Below are 21,485 nucleotides of genomic sequence, written 5' to 3'. Positions count from 1 at the left end.
TCCCTCACATCACTTCCCAAGCACGGATTTGATTCTGCAGACTTCAGAATTACTGTCTCAGATCAGGATTTTAAGGCCAAAATTGAACTGATTCCACAAGAAGCAGAAACATCAATTATTTACTTCCTCACTTGCTCTGTCAGTGTGCTCTTTGCCCCAGTTTTCCTGGGCAAACACTCATTTTTTGGTCTCATTTTGAAGCAAGGATCAGTTTCTGCATGTGAAAATGTACCAAGCTTCTACATGTAAAAATGTTTATTAAAATGGCCCAAGTGTCACATGGGGACTGGGATGGAACAGATCCCACTCCAGGATCCCACTTCTTTCCTCTCCTTCTACAAGGAAGGAAACTCTTCAAAACCATTCAAAAAGGTAAAATCCAGCTCCTGTGAATTTCACACACCAATAATTTGCTCACGCTGAAATCTGTCCAGCTACACAAATCTCCACTCTGCTCTAAACCCCAAATCCCTGCCACTCAGACCCACCAAAATTCCCAATATCCCATCATCCCACAAATCTCCTTTAACTCTTGTCTGCCTTCCTCCTCTCCCAACCAACTTCCCAAACTTCACTTCGTCTGCAGAAGATTCCACCTTGGGTCCAAAAGGCCCCAAACCCAAACAATTCCCCCCAAAATTACCTTCTCAGAGCTGAAATCTGCTCATCTGTGAGCCCCCCACTCTCCTCGTGGATGATGAAGAGTTTGTCCTTCAGCTCGCTTGGTTTTACACGGAAACTTTTGAGAAAAATGTCTGGAGAAAAAGGATTCTGGTGTTACTTGGGAGGAAATGCTGGAGGGAAGGGAAATCACTGAAGTATCTTACCTGTACTTAGCAGAATTAAAAAAGAAAGGAAAAAAAAAACCCCAAACAAACCAGAATATAAAAGATTTAGCAGCTGCTATCAGAAGGCAAAATCTCAGTCTTCACATTTTCTTTAAATTTACAGAGCAGTCATCAAGAAAAACAAATCTGAGGATGATTTTCTTGTCTCTTACTGATATCTGCTCCCTGTGGGGCAGGAATTTCTTTTTTCAACAATAATCCACTAGAGAACTTAATTTTAATTTATATTTTCTCCCACGCTGGCCTTGAGTTTAGTGTGGAGATCTCCCAGAACTCTCATTTTCCACTGGTGTTCACAACTCCACTAAAAATCTCCAGAATTTTGAACCTACTGGCATTTTGGAGCTTCATCTTTTTATTCATTAAAGGACTGTGGTTTGCAGCACTTGCAGGAAGATTAATCAGAATTCTCAGGATCAAATTAACTTTTGATCTGAGTAATGTCCATTATAATAAGGACATGCCAAAACTCTCACTGATGAGGATAAGATTAAGAAAGGGATGGAGAACGTCTCTGTGAAAAACGTTGTGAGAGGAACAGGATCAAAAGGAGGAATTGTGCTATTTGCAAAGCAAAAGAAAGACATTTCCTCAAAGAAACTGCAATAATTTAGTAGATAAAAGTGCTATTACAAGATTCTTTCATCTGCAACAGCACTTTGCCATCACTCTTCCTTTTAACCCTTCAAATTGTTAGTCAAGGGATGCAATAATTCTGAGTTATCTCCAATTACATGTCCCAATTAAAATTTTACACACTCTCCAAAATACATTTTTTCTTATTCATATTCATCAAGATGAAATCATTAAAACTTCGGAATTGACTGCCCCAAATTCTTTACACATGTAAGCATCTTAAAGCATCTCTAGGTTACAGAAATTTTTTGGAAAGGCATCTTTGTAGCAGAAATCAGAGTGCTCTTTGAAGAACAGTACTGCTGCTCCTTTAACATCTGCCACTTCTCACCGAGGGAATAAAGAGCTTTACACTATTTTGTTAGGAGGAGCAGGGCTGGGTGTAGAGCTGCTTCATTAGCTGGGAAAGGCTGCTCCAGGTCAGGCTTTGGGTGGAACCCCACCTGAAGAGGAGAGCAAAGGGTTCTGCTCAAGAACAGGATCCCGAGCCCTCGGCCAGGGAGAAGCCAAGAATTCCTGCCTGGAGCTGCCCCACAGGCTCCTCACCCCAATCCACCCCCTGCACAGGATCCTTCACCCCACTGCGAGTTTTGCCTCCCTGCCTGCTCCTGGGGACCTTGCAGCCCATTAAATTGGAAAAGCCTTTGCAGTCAGAGGCTCTATTGACTTCACAGCTGTTGAGGATGACTTTACACATCTGCCCCAAGACAGCAGCATCACAGCTCAGTGCCATGGATGGGTTTGGACAAGAAAAATAAATCAGCTTGGGGGTTTATCTCTACAGCAAAGGGCCACTTTGGAAGAGAGCAAAGGGTTCTGCTCAAGAACAGGATCCCGAGCCCTCGGCCAGGGAGAAGCCAAGAATTCCTGCCTGGAGCTGCCCCACAGGCTCCTCACCCCAATCCACCCCCCTGCACAGGATCCTTCACCCCACTGCAGCTCAGCATTGCGAGTTCTGCCTCCCTGCCTGCTCCTGGGAACCTTGCAGCCCATTAAATTGGAAAAGCCTTTGCAGTCAGAGGCTCTATTGACTTCACAGCTGTTGAGGATGACTTTACACATCTGCCCCAAGACAGCAGGATCACAGCTCAGTGCCATGGACGGGTTTGGACAAAATAATAAATCAGCTTGGGGGTTTATCTCTACAGCAAAGGGCCACTTTGGAGCAGCTGAGCCCTGGAGTCTTGTTTTACAGAGAGAGAAGCAAAAGAGGATTGCACCCAGCCTCGATCAGTGCCTGTGGAGAGGCAGAGAGCACAAAGAGCCAGTGCAGGCAGGGCTCAGCCCAGGCTCCCAGAGAGGAGCTCACAGCCAGCCCCTGCTGATCCACTCACTGAAGTTGTGTGCCACCTTTCTGTCCAGCAGGATGTGCTGATTCACCGGAGCCTCAGGGCCCAACAGCACTGCTGTGTCCTGGATCTGGAACTGCTCACACAGCCTGCACACATCTATTTTCCTCTTGCACGGGTCACACGATCCCCAGACTGATTTTTGAATCTAAAAATACAGGAGGGACACAGGGTAAACACAAAGCCAGAAGAACAGAGGCCCTTTGTTCCAGAGAGGGGCATCCAGGTCATTTTGTGGCACAGCTGCATTCCTGTAACTCCCCGTGCCATTTGGCTACAATATTTAGGTTTTTTCCCTTTAACAGCTGCCCTCGGTTTCATCCTCACCTTGTCACAAGGAACGAGATCCCAGTGAAAGGCTTTGGTTCTCTTGGCTGCTGGAGGGACACTGCAGGGCTGTGGGAGGGCAGGTGGGGCTGGTGGCACCTCAGCCCTGCCCCTGGCAGGTGGCAGAGCTGCTGCTGGGGCTGCCTGCCCCTCTTCAGGCTTGCTCAGGCTGCTCCTTGCAGAGCTCCCACCAAAGGGGGGAGTCTCCTCTCTCTGCTCACTCAGAGGCACCACAAATTCCTCATAATCAGCTTCGGGGGAGCTGCATCCTGGAGAGCCCTCCGGGGGCAGGGTGGCAGCGCTGCCGGGCTGGCAGTGCCTTTCCAGCAGGGACAGCCAGTCCCTCTGCAGCCTGCCAGCCTCCTCTGGCCTGCTGCTCTGCACGCTGAGGGGGATCCGCAGCCTGAAAGGCAGAAATGTCACCCAGAAACAGCAGCAGGAGGGAACAGCATCCTGCCAGCACTCACCTGCTGGGAGCACTGGCGCTCACAGCCGCGCCTGGCAGAGGAGCCCAGTGTGCTGGCTCTGGCCTTTGCAGGGTTAACTGCTCTCGAGTTGGGGGGTGGGGAGCTGAGTTTGGCCGTGCAGGGACTGTGCAGTGACCCCACCATCCCTCCTGTGCCCCTTGGGAAGGAGCAGTGTGTTACTGCTGGCTGGGGGGGAGCGGGCACTCAGAACCTGCCCCTGCAGAAGCCATCTCCTCCTGCCCACCGCCTGCTCTGGGCAGGATTGCAAAGGACCAGCTCAGCTCCACTTTGGATTCCTCCTGAGAATCCTCCCCAGATCTCTGCAGAGCAGTGGGAGGGGTAATCCAGGTGGTTCTGGTGGCCTCATTCCCCCAGGGCTGTTCTTTTACTCTGGGCAGCACCTCTGGATGGGATTCAAAGTGACCCCCATGGCAAGGAGAAATGGTGAGGAGGAATTATGAGAAAATTATCTCCCTTGATATCTGAAGGCTAATTAATTACTATATTATATTATATTATATTATATTATATTATATTATATTATATTATATTATATTATATTATATTATATTATATTATATTATATTATATTATATTATATTATATTATATTATATTATATTATATTATATTATATTATATCATATTATATCATATTATATCATATTATATCATATTATATCATATTATATCATATTCTATCATATTCTATCATATTCTATCATATTCTATCATATTCTATCATATTCTATCATATTATATCATATTATATTATATTATATTATATTATATTATATTATATTATATTATATTATATTATATTATATTATATTATATTATATTATATTATATTATATTATATTATATTATATTATAGTATAGTATATTATAGTATAGTATAGTATATTATAGTATATTATATTATAGTATATTATATTATAGTATATTATATTATAGTATAGTATATTATATTATAGTATATTATAGTATAGTATAGTATAGTATATTACTCTATAGTACACTAATCTAAACTGAATCTGCACAAGTACTCAACTCAACCAGCTCCCATGACTGTCTCCTGACCCACAGGACACAGCTGGCAGAGATTGCTCAAAGAAACAAAACCCCACCACTCTGGGTGAACCATCTCCCCATTGCATTCCACTTTGGCACAAACACAGGCCCAGCAAATGAAAGAGAAATTGTCTTTTCTTTCTCTGAGGTCCCTCACTGCAATTCCCAGTAAATCTCCTCGGGAGGCTGTGCCTTGCTTTTCTCTGTGCAGGAAATGCAGGCACAGCCCTGCTTTGCCAGCAGCTGTACTTACAGGTAGTGGTGGTCTCTGGTGTGCAGGGAGAAGGGGCTGCAGGCACTGTCCCTGCCGACCCCCAGGCTCCCAGCTGCCAGGGGAATTGTGGCTGCAGGGCTCCTGCCCCCCAGCCCCAGGCAGTACAAGGCCAGCTCTCCTTCCCTCAGCTCTGCCAGGCACCTGAGAGACAAGGGATGGAGACACAGCTCGTTGCTCTTTGATGTCTTCTTTACACGGCCTGGCCCTTGTTAAAGCACCTTCCAATGTCAATAAATCTCCACATTTTTATAGCATCCTCCGTGGAACAGTCAAAAATATCAATAGCAGAGCATAAAATCTTTGAGATGTTCTTATCTGAGAGTTTCTTGTTTTCATCTGACACCTAAATGAAGTGTGGCATAAAATCTGAACAGCCTGCCATGCCCAGTGAGCTAAAATGAACTCTGACCATCAATTCAAAATGACCCAAGCCCTGTTAATTTTTCAGCCATGCTCTGTCTGTCCCTCTCCATTTGCTCCTCTTGTTTATTTGGGGCAGTGGATCTTTGGGACCCTGAGCCTTGAAAGGAATGCACCTGTGACTGAGCAGTGCATAAGGCTCCAGAGTTTCTGTGCCTTCCAGGTTTCACTCCACCAAGCTATCCACAAATCACCACATCCAGCTCAATATCCCTCTCCTGGAAATCCTGTTACTGCATGGCAGCTCATCCTGGAGCCCTCATTCCCAGAAGTCACTAGGCAGGAATGGGTTAAAGTATTCTCCTCTCGAGGCCTTCCAGGAAAAGTGACTCTGCCAAAATCTGGGGAAAAGCTCTTTAAATTATAATTAATCCTGGAAGAAATGGCCTGAGCATCCAGAGCTTCCATTCCAGAGCCCTGTGCTTCAGCCTCCCCTCTGCCCTGCTCTTTATAACACAGAGGGTGGGCTTTACTCTGGGTTTATTCTTATTTAACATTTTGCCTTCCCATTTTTCTGGAGAGTTTCTGCCTTTCTTTATCATTCTGGCAGTTCTACAAAACTCTCCCTCCACTCTCCCTTCAAGGTGTGGCTGGTTGATTAAGGTGTTCTGTGAAGAATTTAAGTGAGTTTAGCTGCTGCAGAACAAATTAAACATAAAATAAAAATTGCATCCATTCCCATACAAGCAGTCAAAGTGATAAGAATTGTTTAATGGAGCTGGCAGTGCTATTGATCTCTCCTTTCTTCCAGCAGGGACTTATGGTTTAATAGGATCTCCAGGTGCTCCCACCATCCCTTACTTTGCCAAAAAAAAAAAAAAAAAAAAAGAAAGGAAAAAAAAAGGAGGAAGAGAGAGGATTAATATCAAGAAAGAAGAAAACAACAAGGGCTTTGCTTCACAAGATAAATAGAAATCAATTTTTGTTTGTTAACAAACCTGTTCAGTGCTACAAGGTACCAAATCCTGGACGCACTCGAGGATAGTGTTTACAACACATACAGTGGCAGCCTTTTAAAAGCAATTAAAATCATTTTCTGTGAAGTGGGAAGTCTTTTGAGATAATTACCCTGTGCAGGTAATTACAATGTGATTTTTTTTTTCATTAGCTAGGCAGATTTTTTTTTTCTTCTCTCTCCTTTGATGGTTTAAGAAATTTCCAGCTGTTTTAGGAGCTGTCTCAGGTTTGTTGGCAGAATGGGGAGCAAACCATGGAAAGCCACTGGGTTACTGGGAATGGAGGGAAAAGTCAAGAGAGAAACAAAGTCCTATCTGAGCACCATCCCCATGAGAGATTTGTGCTGCCAGTGCTCCCTGCAGGCTCCAGATCACAGCTTTGGGGTTTTGGGTACCACTACTGCCCTGACAGCTCATTGCAGTGCTTCCATCTCATGCAGACTGGGCATCCACCTTTAGACTTTCAAAACCAACCAAATAATAAAGTCATGATCAGCACATTCAAATCTAACTGCATCTGTCAGAAGTTTTAAGGGAATGCAGAGCTCATACTTCACCCATTCAGTGGAGGTTAAGGCGTTCTCCTGCAAGTCCAGCAGCCCTTCGTGGATCACATCACACTCTGCAGCTCTCCCAGGCCAGGACTCCCCTGCTCTCTTGTAGGAATTGCTCTGAATGACTCTGCTCAGCAGGTAGATTATCTAGATAATGAGTGGCAGCAGAGAGAAAACTATTTTCCACGTTAATTCCCTTCAATAAGACATCAATAGCTGGATTTTACAAGTACAAAGCCACAATCAAATGGGTAAAATAAATCAACATAAAACAACCCAGGGCTTTCGGTGAGGCAAAACTCCTTAACTGCAATTTGGTTTTTGCCCAAAAAAACCAAAAAAAAAAAAAAAAAAAAAAAACAACCAAAAAAAACCCAAAAAAACCCAGTTCTAAACCTGTCAGTCTAAGGAGAATATAATTTTACTCTGAAGGGGTTACTGTAAACCAGAACTTTTTAATTCATGCACAAAGCAGCCCAGGACAAAGTTTCTGTTCAGCTCAGCTCAGGCCCCAGCAGCACTCGATGGATTCAGCTGGAAATCTCAGACAATGCTCAAAGATGAGCCACTGGCTCTTTTCTCAGCATGAGGACAGTTCTCATTCATCCTTAAAATCAGGCATTTCATGAAATATCTTATACAGAGAACAAAACCTGCTTGGAGAGCTCCAGCTGGGATTCAGCTGAGCACATCAGCAGCTTTGTTTGCCTGTTTGATCCCTCCAGAGCAGGTCCAGCCCTGCTGTGGCTGCAGAGCTGCCCCCACTCCCCCACCTCACCTGGAGCTGGCTCTGCAGCTCCTTCACCTGTGCCAGAATGCCGAGGCCAGGCTGCACCCTGAGCTCACCCTGCCTCTGTTCCACGTCCCAGCAGGACAAACCCATCCCTGCTGCCCTGCCTGGAGGGCTCAAAGCGACCCCCAGGGCAGGGAGGAATGATGAGGAGCACCCCACTGGTATCAGAAGGCGAATTCATTACTTTATTATGCTCCATTATTCTGTGTTATATGATATCTAAACTGAATCTGAGCAAGCACTCAACTCCACTGCACAGAATCTCGTGGCTGCCTGCTGACCAACACTCTGCACACGTGCTTGGCCCTGACAGGCCAAGGAAACAGAGCCCATCACTTTGGGAAAACAACCCCCATGGTGCATCCTGCTTTGGCACAGCACAGGCACAGCAAAATATACCAGATATGGTATTGTATATATTATAGTATATAGATATTAGCAAATAGGAGATAGGAATTGTTTTTTCTTTCCAGAAAATAAATATAATATATATCATATATATATATATATATATATATATATATATACTCTATATATATATTATAGATTACTATATATCATGTATTATATATTATATTATTATATTATTATATATGTAATGTATTAATCCTATATTAATATATATTATATATTATATTATATTTATTATATTATATCATATCATATCATATTATATCACATATTATATATAATAATGTATATAACCAAATATGAGATAAGAATGGTTTTTTCTTTCTAGAAAATAAATATAATATATATAATATATATTATCATAATACATAATATATATTATATATATTATTATGATATGTGTTATGCCATATATATTATATATTATAACTTATTGCATATTATTATAATACATATTATATTATAGATGATATATTATATAATATATATTATAGATATCATAATATATATATTACCAAATATGAGGTAAGAATTGTCTTTTCTTTCTAGAAAACAAATATAATGTACATAATATATATTAATATATTTCATATTATTATGATATGTTGTTATATTTATTATATGTATTTATGTATTATTTTTATATATTATAATATATGATATTATATATGTTATATATTATATATAGATATAGATTATATAGATATAGATAGAGGTGATATAGATATAGATATAGGTGATATAGATGATATATTTATAGATGATAGAGATGATATAGATATAGATGATATAGATGATATAGATATAGATTATATAGATATAGATATAGATTGTATAGATGATATAGATGATATAGATATAGATATAGATGATGATATAGATATAGATATAGATTATATAGATATAGATGATATAGATATAGATGATATAGATATAGATGATATAGATGATATAGATATAGATGATATAGATATAGATATCGATTATATAGATATAGATGATATAGATATAGATATAGATATAGATGATATAGATGATATAGATATAGATATAGATGATATAGATATAGATGATACAGATATAGATATAGATGATATAGATATAGATGATATAGATGATATAGATATAGATGATATAGATATAGATATAGATATAGATATAGATATAGATGATATAGATATAGATGATGATATAGATATAGATGATATAGATATATATAGATATAGATATAGATATAGATGATATAGAGATAGATATAGATATAGATGAGATAAGAATTGTATTTTCTTTCTCTGAGGTTCCTCGCTGCGATTCCCAGCAAATTCCCTGGGGAAGCCGTGCCTTGCTTTTCTCTGAGGAGGAAATGCAGCCCCAGCTGCCTGCGCGGTGCCTGGCTCCTGCTGGGTCCCTCCATGGCCGCTGTCACCCCAGCAGGCTGTCCCAAACCCACCTTCCTCTTGTCCTGCAGGGACACGGCCTCCAGCTCGTAGTGCTGCCTGCCGTGGAACAGGATGCTGAATCGCCTCCTCTCGGCGTCCTCGCAGCCTCTGACTTGGGAGAAAGGGAACTGCTTCTTGATAGTGCCCTTCTCGATGTTAAAAACGGTCCTGCTGCTGAAATCCAGCTGCAAGAGGAAATCCTGCATCACTCGAGGCCGTCTTGGTTGAAAGGCAAAGGGAGAATCCCAGTTTTGTTTAGATAAAAGAGCGGGATGAATATAATTGAAAAATTACATTCCTCCATCGAGAATGTAATGTTTGTTCTAGTGACAAAATGCCCAATATTTGTTTTAGTGACAAGAAACACCCCAGATGTTCCTTGTAAGCTGTGCTTCCACACGTCTCTTTTGATGAATATGCATCAATTTGTCACTCTGGAATATTATTTCTTTTTAAATTCTCCTTGTCTCGAAACCCAGTGCAAAACTTCCCCTTCAGCACAAGCTACCAGCAGAACCACCCCCCCTGTTCCTCACTCCTTCAGCCTCTGGAATGCAGGGGGTGAGAAAAGCAGCTCTGAGTTAAAAATTAAAACTTGTGCAGACCACACCACCAAATGCCCACCCTGTGGCCTTCCCTCTGTCTCGTTTATAGCAGGAAACCTCCAAAGCAGAACCTTTCTCAAGATTATCTCTGACTTTTGAAGGCTGCTGGTAATTAGAGAACTGAAATTAAACTAATCCAGATTCCCAGACTGATAACTTCCACCTCTACTACGTGTCTCTCCATTTTTCCACTTTATGTCTAAAGAAATAATCTTTTCACTCCAAAAAATGGTGGAAAAATTACATTTTGTACAGTTAAGATGTAGTAAATAAAATCCACCCTGTAGCATGCATGATTTGGACTTGTTCATTATCAAATTTTGTCCAAAGTACAAAAGTTTTAGTGAAATCCAGGAAAAAAACCATGAAGCCTTAGTCCCTGACTTGATGAAAGCAGGAAATCACCATCAGGTGCTGTGGCCAGAAGCTGGCTTTGTTATATTTTTATACACTGCAGCAAAGGTGAGAATTGCTAAGGTTACCTGCAGAATCCGTTTCTGCCACCGGTAGTGTTTGTATTTGTAGATAATGAAGTTAAATTGGGAGCCAGTTAACAAATCCTGGGGATCCTGGAAAACAGAGCAGAAATCAGCAGCACATCCCAGGCTGGGATAAGATCTGGACACCCAAATCCTGCTGTGCTCGGGTGAAATCTCTCTCTGAGAGCACAAACAACCCTGGAGCCCTGCAGGAGAATTCCACGTGGAGACAGATGGAAAAACCCTCCTGACTTTTGTTGATCACCTTAATGAAGGTGGAGAGGGACATGATCCCAAGGGCAGGGACAGGACCAGGGGGATGGCTGCACGCTGAGAGCGAGTTTGGATTGAATTTGGGGGAGAAACTCTTTACTCTGAGGGTGGTGAGGCCCTGGAGGAGCTGCAGGAAAGATGGAGAGAGAGGATTTGCAGGGGATGGAGGGACAGGACACAGGGAATGGCTTCACACTGAAATTGAGGAGGGTTAGGTGGGATACTGGGCAGGAATTCCTCCCTGGGAGGGTGGGCAGGCCCTGGCACAGGGTGCCCAGAGCAGCTGTGGCTGCCCCTGGATCCCTGGAAATGTTCCAGGCCAGGCTGGGGCACCTGGGACAGTGGGAGGTGCAGGGAGGTGGAACAGGATGAGCTTTAAGGTCCCTTCCAACCCAAGCCAGTCTGGGATTCTGCAGTTCTGCAGAATTTGGGTCCTGCCCCACATTTTTTAATGCAGGACTCGTTGCCACCCTTGGAATCACAGGCCTTGTGTGGGTTGGAGCTCCCCAGCCCAGGCAGTGCCACCAGGGCAGCAATTCCATGGAATCACACAGGGCACAGGCAGCACCTGCCCTGCTGGTGGGAGCTGGGCTCTTTGTGATTCCCAAACCAGGGCTGTGTCCTTGAGAGCCAGCCAGACCCTGCTCACCTCAGCAGGGCTCCCCAGAACACCTGAATAGATCACCAAACTCACCAGAGGAGCAGCCTTACCTTTTCAGCACACACCTCCTTCTGTGCCAAATGCAGAGCTCCCTCAATGCTCACTTCTTTATTTTTCACCATGTTCATGATTTTGAGGATTTTTTCCTGGCTTAACTAGGAAAAAAAAAAAAAATCAAATGTTTTTAGAGATTGGTTTTTCATCAGGCTGTGGAGGACACAGAGTGCTCGTGACACAGCCACAGTAGCTGCCATAAAATTACAATTTCACTCATATTTTATATTCTACTGACAACCTGCCCAGCAAATATAATCTCCCTTGGAAACCTGGTCAAAGTCCACAAGATATCAAATATACAGGGGCTTTTACAACTTTAGGGGATGAGGTGGTAATATCTGGGGATAGAACTGCCAGGGGGAAACCCTTTTGAGTTAGAAACCCTGGCAAGAAGTGAAAACATCAATTTTGCATGGCAGTCTGTCTCATCCCGAGTGCAAAGCCCTGCACACAGGACAGCATGAAAGAAAAATCAGGAGCATTTGAAATGTTCAGGGTGAAGAGGGGGCAAACTGCTGTTGGTACAGGGAGGTGCAGCTGCCACGGGGACTCAGTGAGGCACATGAAAAGTTCCACCTCCCCTTTTTTCTCCCACCACTGAGCTGCCAGTGAGCTCAGACAGGAATTTGTGTCGCCCCTGAGTGCTGCAGGTGTGGCTGTGATGGCAAACGGGAGCCAAGCAGAGAAGGAAGGAGAGGGGAGGCACGGGGACACAGGAGGGCAGCTGTGACACTGCTGGCAAGGCAGTGCCAGGGCTTTGGGGGGAAAAAACAACCTGCTTTGAGCCAGACCCTGTGTGACAGCCACTCCTCAGCAGAGATGGGAGCTTGCAAGAGCCTGGAGGTTTTACCAGCACAGCTCAGGAAATTGGACATTTTTTATCCAGACTCCAAGATCCAAGTGGTTCCCTGTGCCCTGAGAAGAGCTTCACCACCAGGAGAGATTCCAGGGGTTTCCAAAGGTTCTTCTCAAACTCTCCAGGGGGACACCCAGGTGCAGAGCCCAGCACAGGCTGTGCAGGAGCAAGGGAAGGGGTCAGGAGGGTTGGGAAGGGACAGGGAAGGAGGCAGGAGGGTTGGGAGGGGGTCAGGAGGATTTGGAAGGGGTCAGGAAGGTTGGGAGGGGGTCAGGAAGGTTGGGAAGGGGTCAAGAGGGTTGGGAGGGGGTCAGGAAGGTTAGGAGGGGGTCAGGAAGGTTGGGAGGGGGTCAGGAAGGTTGGGAGGGAGGCAAAATTCTTCTCTTACAAAGCAGGCACATTAAGGAAATCCACGAGATTGTGTTAATAATGCCCTCCCTTACCTGGCAGGCTACAGCAGCTGGTTTAAAACAGATTAAATTGTCATCACCCTCCCCAAATTCAGCAGAGTCACAGAAGGGCTCTGAAAGAATTCACAATTGAAGGAAGAGCGTGGGGCTCCAGACATTCTCTGGAGGGAGAGGGGAGGTTTTTATCTTTTGGCCTGGTATGAAATGTGTTTGGTGGGGAGAGAGGAGATTTCTGCCCTGCTTGGGGCAGCTGCCGGTGCTGCCCTGCACGTGGCCCCTCCCAGGCCTTCCTGCCTCTCCCCTTTACCCAAAAGGACCCACCAGAGGGTTTGCATGTAGAAACTTCACTGGGATCACCCCAGATCTGCCAAGACCCTGTGAAGGAAAATGATGGGGTTCAAGCCACACCACCCAAGTCATTCTTGATCAGGGCAGAGGGAAGCCCCAGCACGTGGGGCACTGCTCAGGGGTGAAAGAGCAGGTGTGCTCCTCTGGCTGCTCTCTCTGAGCCTCACCCTGCAATTCACTGCCCCAGAGGGTCACAGCATGGCTCTGGCTCCTGGGCACCCCCTGAGCTCTCTGGGCTTCTCCAGGGGACAATCCCCCCTGCAGACCTGCCCTGCCACCTGGGAGCCCTGCCCTGCCCTGCCTGCAGAGCACCTGGAGCCAGCTGTGGCTTTTGCTCAGCTTCTGCTCATTCCTCTCATTCCACCCTGCCTGGATCCCAGAGCATGAAACAATCCAGTGCAGAAATGCTCCTTGGATGTGTGCACTGGAAATGTGGCCCCCAGCCCCCCCAGAAGTGTCACACACAGGGGTGTGACAGGGACAGACACCATCCCAGGCACACCTGGGGGGAGCCCACAGCTCACCCAGCCCCCAGAAGTGTCACACACACTGGTGTGAGAGGGACAGACACCATCCCAGGCACATCTGGGGGGAGCCCACAGCCCCCAGAAGTGTCACACACAGGGGTGTGACAGGGACAGACACCATCCCAGGCACATCTGGGGGGAGCCCACAGCTCACCCAGCCCCCAGAAGTGTCACACACAGGGGTGTGACAGGGACAGACACCATCCTAGGCACACCTGGGGGGAGCCCACAGCTCACCCAGCCCCCAGAAGTGTCACACACACAGGTGTGACAGGGACAGACACCATCCCAGGCACACCTGGGGGGAGCCCACAGCTCACCCAGCCCCCAGAAGTGTCACACACAGGGGTGTGACAGGGTCAGGCACCATCCCTGGCACATCTGGGGGAGCCCACAGCTCACCCAGCCCAGCTCTGTCATCTCCTGAGCCAACAAAGCCCAGCCATGCAGAAATCCTGCTCCCTGCACCGAAGAGGAGAGGTTTTCATTCAGCTTTCCATGGCTGAGCATTCCTTACACGTGTCCTGATTAAACATTGAGCATCCTCCCCTGCTCCCTGCAGGAGCCAGCAGCTCCTGGCTGGGCTGGATGCAGAGGGAAGGGGCTGGCAGGGCTCACTCCAAACCCTCTGCCCTCCAGCAGCAGCTTCTGGCACTTTCCCCTCCAAGGAAAAGGATCAGGTCAGGGCTAATTGCTGCTCTACAGAGAATTCATTAATTCTGAGGCAGAAATCTGGCTGAAGTTCACCCTGCCTGCATGCTGGAGGTGCCAGTTCAGTGGTTTTCATGACAACAGACACAATCTGGATTGCCTTAAAGCTCCAGCCTGGTGTTATCAACTTCCCTCTCCTGATTTATTCACTTTCACCAGGTTTGACCTCGGCCCAAAATGTTCTGAGCGTTCCCAAACATTTCCAGGGCAGTGGTTCTCTCCTAGGACTGGGGTATCTTCAGTTCCAATTCCCATGAGCTCTCAGACCAGGTGACTGATGTGGCATTTTTATGGGGCAATACCACCTCCAGCAGCCTAGAGACAGACTGATGTTTGTCAAACAGAGCTGCTATCCATCAAACAAATGATCCATCTGTAATAATGTTGTGCATTATTTTTGCAGATCCATATCTGGCTGAATGGTATCTGTCAACATTTATTCAAAGAAGAAGGGATTCATCAAGCAGGAGCTTGATTTCCTTGAAAACATTGGAAATTCTGCCACTTCCAGGAGGAGCTGGAGGAGCCCAAGGATATTTTATTGGAATTTATTTCTCACTGGTGTAAAGGTATGGAGTGATTGATTACAACAACATCAAAATCTCCAAAAACAGATCTCAAAAATATGCAGATTTAAACTGGTGCCCAGTGATGTGTCCATAGCACAATGCCAACAATTTTAACTATTTTCAATATTGAAAAATATCACCATACTGAGGAATCTCAAAGCCTTAATATTTCTTAGGATTCTCTCTCCAAAAAAAAAAAAAACAAAAACATTTCCTAGGTCTCCCAGGAGGCAAACACTTCAGATTTTCCCTCAATCACCAACTTGGAGCCTCCTGCTCCATCAGCCCTGAGAGCTCACCAGGAAATGACACTTGGAAAGTAATTCCACTGTGAAAATTCAGGATAAATTGAGCAGAGCTGCTTGCACAGGAGAGTGATGCAGTTTTGTGCTATTTGATCACTCACTGTTTCACCACTGATCTGCTGAAGGACTGGAGACTATTTTTATTAAATGTGCAGATTTTGATGGGCAGCTGGAGAGAGCTGCCAGGGGGATTCAAATTCCAAACAACCTTGACAAAGGAGAGCAGCAATAATCTATAATTCAGCAAGCAGAGGGGGAAAAAATCAATCTGGATGTTCAGCAGGAGCTGCCAGCTTCACCAGCTCTGGCTGAAGAACACATTTTTTGCAGAAAAAGCCCAGAAGTTTGAGCAGCTTGCAGAGTGACAGCAGTTCCCACCACGGTGCTGCTGCAATAAAAGGGAATTTCCCTCGGGGAGATTCCAGACAGCAGCAAAACCCTGAAACAAGAGAGCTCAGCACTGACAGAGGATCCTGCTGGAATGGGGGGGAAGATTTCTGTGCCTCCAGAAAAGAGCTGGGTGAGTCCAGCTCAGGATAATGAGAGTGAGCAGAGCTTTGGAAAAATGGGATTTCCGCGGGAAAAACTGGGGTTTCACAGCCTGGGCAGGCACGGGTTCATAAAGAGCTGCTGCCAAAAGGGAAGAGCAGGAGGCTCCCTCTGTGGTGGGGTAAGGAGAAATAGGAGAGAAAATTACAGCAAGAGAGAAATTACAGCAAAACAGATAAATTCCAGCAAAACAGAGAAATTACATTACAGCAAAACAGAGAAATTCCAGCAAAATGGAGAAATTACAGCAAAACAGAGAAATTACAGCAAAAGAGAGAAATTCCAGCAAAAGAGGGAAATTCCAGCAAAAGAGAATTTACATTACAGCAAAACAGAGAAATTACAGCAAAACAGAGAAATTACAGCAAAAAAGAATTTATATTACAGCAAAAGAGAGAAATTCCAGCAAAACAGAGACATTATAGCAAAAGAGAATTTACATTACAGCAAAAGAGAGAAATTCCAGCAAAACAGAGAAATTACAGCAAAAGAGAATTTACATTACAGCAAAAGAGAGAAATTCCAGCAAAAGTGAGAAATTACATTACAGCAAAACAGAGAAATTACAGCAAGAGAGAGAAATTACAGCAAGAGAGGTTCTGCTGAGATGTTTGGAAAATAGAAGGATAACACTGAGCCATCCAAGGAAAATTATGGAGTCTCCCACCACTAAACATCCTTAAGAAGAATTAAACAAATGCTTGGGCCCGTGTCTAACCCTGTTCTGCACTTTAATTCAGTGCAAGGCTGCAAAGAACTGAAGGCTCCACTGCTTTTCCAGGGGGAAGGGGCAGGCAGAGATGGAAAAATGTTGGAAAACTCCACCCAGCCTGTGAGCTTTTATTCCAAGGCAGGGATATTTCCTGGAAATCTCCTTCAGGCACCACTGCTGCTTCATCAGAGCCAGCCTCAGCATCACCACAGTCTGTGGCCTGAGTATTTTAAATTTTAAATTAGCCTTGATTTCAAAACAGTCCTTCAGTGTGAATCACCCAGCAGTTTCTTGGTGTTCTGAGGGACAGCTTAAATGCTCTGCTGCAAAATGCACTGAAATGGAATAAAGGAGGTGGCTCTTCCAGGAGTATTTCAGTTTGCTACTAAAATAACCTTCTGTGCCCTCAGTGATGGGAATTAAAATAATCCACAGTGATAAGAAGTATCAAGGATTATCACATTTGCTTATTACTACGAGAGTCAGATTAATTTTGGGAAGAAGCAAAGATTGCTGGGCTACTTAACAGCCACATCTAATTTCTTTGGAGAAAAACATGCATCCTTCTGCTCACAATCTCACCTTGTGCCCCTCATGTCTTGTAAAAGAAAGATTCAGTCTGGGCTGCTGAAATTGCTAAATGCTGAAGAGATTTCATCCTGCTGGAGGTTTGTTAAATCACATTAACACCTGCTAAGCAGGAGGTGTGAGGTGAGACAGAGGGAAAGCAGCTCTGATTTCATGCACCTTTCACTGAGGATCCAGGGGCTCCACGAGCTTCCTGTTAATTAGCTGGGACATTTAATGAACAAACCCTTCATTGTGTTCTAATCAAAACATGGACTAGGAGCTTGCAAAAAAGAAAAAAAAAAAGAAAAAAAAAAGAAAAAAAAAAAACCAAAACAAAAAAACCCAAACCCAACGAGCATCCATCTGCTGATGGATCATTTCTGACCTGGCTTTTCCTGGGTTGTTGATAAATCATCCCAGCAAAACACTGAGGTGAATTTCTCCTTGTCCATCTCCTCCTAAACCCTGACAGACTCTGCAGGATGTGATCCTGGTCTCTATAAATGGTTTTGTTCTGTTCTCAATGCTTTAAAAATACACTGTTTTTTCCAAACAGGCAGATTCCTCAGGATCAGCTACCTGGACATCTATTTAAGCTGGGTCTTAAAGTCAGAAAATAATTTCTGTTCAAAAAAAGGCTTGGGGATATTCATTGTGCTCCCAGGAGAATGAATATTGGGAGTATTCATTCTGCCACTTCCAGGAGGAGCCCAAAGATATTTTATTGTCATTTATTTCTTACTGGTATATAAAAATATATTTTATTGTCATTTATTTCTTACTGGTATATAAAAATATATTTTATTGTAATTTATTTCTTACTGGTATATAAAAATATATTTTATTGTAATTTATTTCTTACTGGTAAAGAAATAAATGACAATGAAATATATTTTTTTGTAAATAAAAGTGGTAAAGGTACAGAGAGATTGATTGCAACAGCATCAAAATCTCAAAGGAATTTGGGCAATATTGAGAATGGAACAAGGAGCCCCAAAGGGCTCAGGAGCAGGAAATTCAACTTGGTTTGGGTGCTGAGGAGGACACGCCTCAGGCTGTGCTTCAGCCCTGTGCCTCAGGCCAGCAGAGCCTGGGTGCTCCTTCATGAATCCACACATCAGAAAATATGGAAAATATTTAAATAGACTTGATGCCTTGGTAAGTATACTGTGGAAATCCACTTTAAGCTACCTTAAAAAAGACCAGGGAAATAAAAAAAAATAAATAAAAATAGGGAAAAAAATCAATCATCTAAGAGAGGTGGCCTTTAAGACAAAGTCTAATGAAAATTGTAGGGGAAATCCAGGGGGATAAAGTACTTTAAAGCAGTTGATTAAAGTAAAGCAGGGTGGAAAAGCAAAAGGGTCTGACCTTGCACCACGATCTTGGCAGCTCTCAGATGAAAAGCCTCAGGAAGACATGAAGTCTGCTTTTAAAGGAGTTCACAAGAAGTTTAAATCTCGTTTTTCTCAGGCACAGTTTGTCTCTGTGGGTGTTTTGGTGCTGAGCTCTGTGCATGTGCTTTCCTGGGGGGGACAGCCAGTGACAAGTGGCACCACCTGGCCGTGGTTTCCTGTTTGCTCTGGCTCTGGGGAGCCCTCTCTGGCAGCCAACATTTGATTATTTCCCCACCTGTGCTGCCCCCGAGGCCCCAGCCGTGCAAGAGGGAAGATGAGAGATCCCTGAGCTGCCTGGGTGTCTGTGCCAGGGCAGAAACACCCGGGCCAGGGGCAGCCCTGCCAGGGCTGGGCTGGTGCCCTCCCAGCCCCAAAGGGATGGCAGCCCCTCAGCATCTCCTCCAGCAGTGCCAGGTGGGAGCTGCCATCTCATGGCACTTCAGGTGGAGCAACTGATGTGTGGCAAGCTCAAGAATTCAGTGTTTGGGTCACCCACCCCTGACATTCTGATTTTTCCCTCTGCCTCTGCTTGGAGAACTTTCAGAATGTTCAGGAGCAGCCCCTGCCCTTTTCCCCTGAGACAGACCAAAAAGCCATCGATAGGTTTTGTTTTCCTCCTGGTCTGGGATTGCTCTGGGGTTTGCCAGAGCCTGGCCCAGCAAACCTCTCACACTTGGGGAACAAGGGGAGCCAAGCAAGCAGGGCTGCATCCTCCCCAGCCCTCACCCCTGGCCAGCCAGGGGAGCTCAGACCTGCACAACACAACCCTCCTGTGCCCCGATTGCTCTTTGCCCTGATTCCCCTTTTCCCTGACTGCTCCTTCCCTGATTCCTCTTTTTCCTGATTCCTTTTCCCTGATTCCTCTTTTCCCTGACTGTTCTTTTCCCTGATTCCTCTTTCCCTTAATTCCTTTTTCCCTTGACTGCTCTTTTCCCTGATTTCTCTTTTCCCTGACTGTTTTTTCCCCTGATTCCTCTTTTCCCTGTTTGCTCTTTTCCCTAATTCCTCTTTCCCCTGACTCCTCTTTTCCCTAATTCCTCTTTCCCCTGACTCCTCTTTCCCTTAATTCCTCTTTTCCCTGACTGTTCTTCTTTCCCCTGACCCCTCTTTCCCCTGATTTCTCTTTCCCTTAATTCCTCTTTTCCCTGATTTCTCTTTCCCTTAATTCCTCTTTTCCCTGATTTCTCTCTCCCTTAATTCCTCTTTTCCCTGATTTCTCTCTCCCTTAATTCCTCTTTTCCCTGATTTCTCTCTTCCTTAATTCCTCTTTTCCCTGATTTCTCTCTTCCTTAATTCCTCTTTTCCCTGATTTCTCTCTCCCTTAATTCCTCTTTTCCCTGATTTCTCTCTCCCTTAATTCCTCTTTTCCCTGATTTCTCTCTCCCTTAATTCCTCTTTTCCCTGACTGTTCTTTTCCCTCTGCCAATCCCATCATCTCTCCCAGGCACAGAGGAGATTCCCAGCACTCATTTCTCCAGGTGCTCCCAAATTTTGAAGCAAGCAGAATGCTCCACATCTCTGTGTGTGGCAGGCACTCAGACAAACCCCCAGTGCTGCAAGCTGGTGTATATTCAATCCTGGCATATCAATCACCTCAGGTCCCAGTGGGATTATCAAAAGACTGCTTTTGCCTATAATATAAAGCACTTTTTCTCCCCTCCAATTACCTTATGGAAATTTTTAGCACAGATAATATAAAGTGTTAATAAATCCTCTCCAGCACAGCAGGGGAAAGACTGATTTCCTCTCCTTGTATCAGGAAAACTGTGCACATTTCAACTTTCTCAAGAGTAAAGCACAGAAAATACTGTCTCCTGCAGCCCTTCTGCAAACACTGTGATGTATTGGAGCAGGCTGAGCTCCTATCACACAACATTCCATTTCACCAGAACCTGCTGCAAATCCCTCACCCACAAAGCACCCACTCACCCCCAGCTCCTGACAAACCATCTCAGCTGTGCCAGCAGCACCTCCACACCAGCCATAACACTTTGTGCTTTACCTGTGAAAAAGTGTCTGCTGTTCTGGTATTATCAGTCCATTTCACCAGAACCTGCTGCAAATCCCTCGCCCACAAAGCACCCAGTCACCCCCAGCTCCTGATAAACCATCTCAGCTGTGCACAGCCAGCAGCACCTCCACACCAGCCATAACACTTTGTGCTTTACCTGTGAAAAAGTGTCTGCTGTTCTGGTATTATCCATGGCTGGGGAAATGCTATTTGTCTCATCAGTGTCCTACAGGGTGCCAGAGAGCAGTTTATTCATGAATCACACCTGCTCCTCCACAGCGTGCTGCTCCTCTCTCTCTCTGCCTCTCTCTCTTATGAAATCTCTCAGCCAATGGCTTTTATTAAGTGTTACTTCCTTTTATGCTGAGAACTGAAAGAAATAATAATGATGCTTGGCTTCCTTATGGCAGCTCTGTGGAAAGACCAAAAACCTGTAGAAGCTGCTTGTTTGCTTTTCCTGAACTGACATTTATGTTCCAGTGCCTTCCTGAAATCACTGAGCCCTGGATACTGCAATGATGATTTATTACTATTGATTATGATGGATTACACTGCATCTGTCTGAACACCCAACATGTGTCAGTTCCCACATAAATTCCATGCTAAATTTAAGGAAGTTTGCCTGAGGAGCCCCACACACAATGCTGAACGTTCCCAGCAGTGTTTTTATGTTTTTTATTTTAACCCATCTCCAAACTCCAGCACGGGCAGCTGCACACTGCAGGGGGGAAGCTTAATGCACAAGATTCCTCTAAAGATAAACAGCATTTTAAACTTTCTCTTTGCTGTCTGTGCTGCTGGAGAGAATTGTGATTAGGAGAGGGAATTGCCAGCAAAGCATTCCTGAAATCAAACCCCAGCCCTGAACAGAACTGTTCAGCAGCTGCAGGGAAAACAC

General features: G+C 44.7%; 1 protein-coding gene across 2 annotated transcripts in view; it reads right to left on the bottom strand.

Annotated features, from left to right (window-relative positions):
- Window positions 1-20,895, bottom strand: part of LOC132335828 (uncharacterized) — a 34,648-nt gene extending 13,753 nt beyond the window's left edge. The window contains exons 1-9 of one of the 2 annotated variants that reach the window (XM_059862747.1): window positions 20,745-20,895; window positions 11,616-11,720; window positions 10,635-10,721; window positions 9,559-9,732; window positions 6,903-7,051; window positions 4,954-5,115; window positions 3,161-3,563; window positions 2,819-2,981; window positions 644-755 (exon numbers count right to left, since the gene is read on the bottom strand). In XM_059862747.1, the coding sequence (XP_059718730.1) occupies window positions 644-755; window positions 2,819-2,981; window positions 3,161-3,563; window positions 4,954-5,115; window positions 6,903-7,051; window positions 9,559-9,732; window positions 10,635-10,721; window positions 11,616-11,720; window positions 20,745-20,780 (1,391 nt within the window). In that variant the 5' untranslated portion in view covers window positions 20,781-20,895. Of the gene's footprint in view, window positions 1-643; window positions 756-2,818; window positions 2,982-3,160; window positions 3,564-4,953; window positions 5,116-6,902; window positions 7,052-9,558; window positions 9,733-10,634; window positions 10,722-11,615; window positions 11,721-18,550; window positions 18,707-20,744 lie in introns of those variants that run through there. The other variant, XM_059862748.1, reaches the window with a different exon arrangement.
- Window positions 20,896-21,485: the final 590 nt, after the last annotated feature.

Source organism: Haemorhous mexicanus, chromosome 18 (assembly GCF_027477595.1).
Source record: "Haemorhous mexicanus isolate bHaeMex1 chromosome 18, bHaeMex1.pri, whole genome shotgun sequence".
Classification (NCBI taxonomy): domain Eukaryota; kingdom Metazoa; phylum Chordata; class Aves; order Passeriformes; family Fringillidae; genus Haemorhous; species Haemorhous mexicanus.
This window is presented reverse-complemented; position numbering and strand designations above follow the sequence as displayed.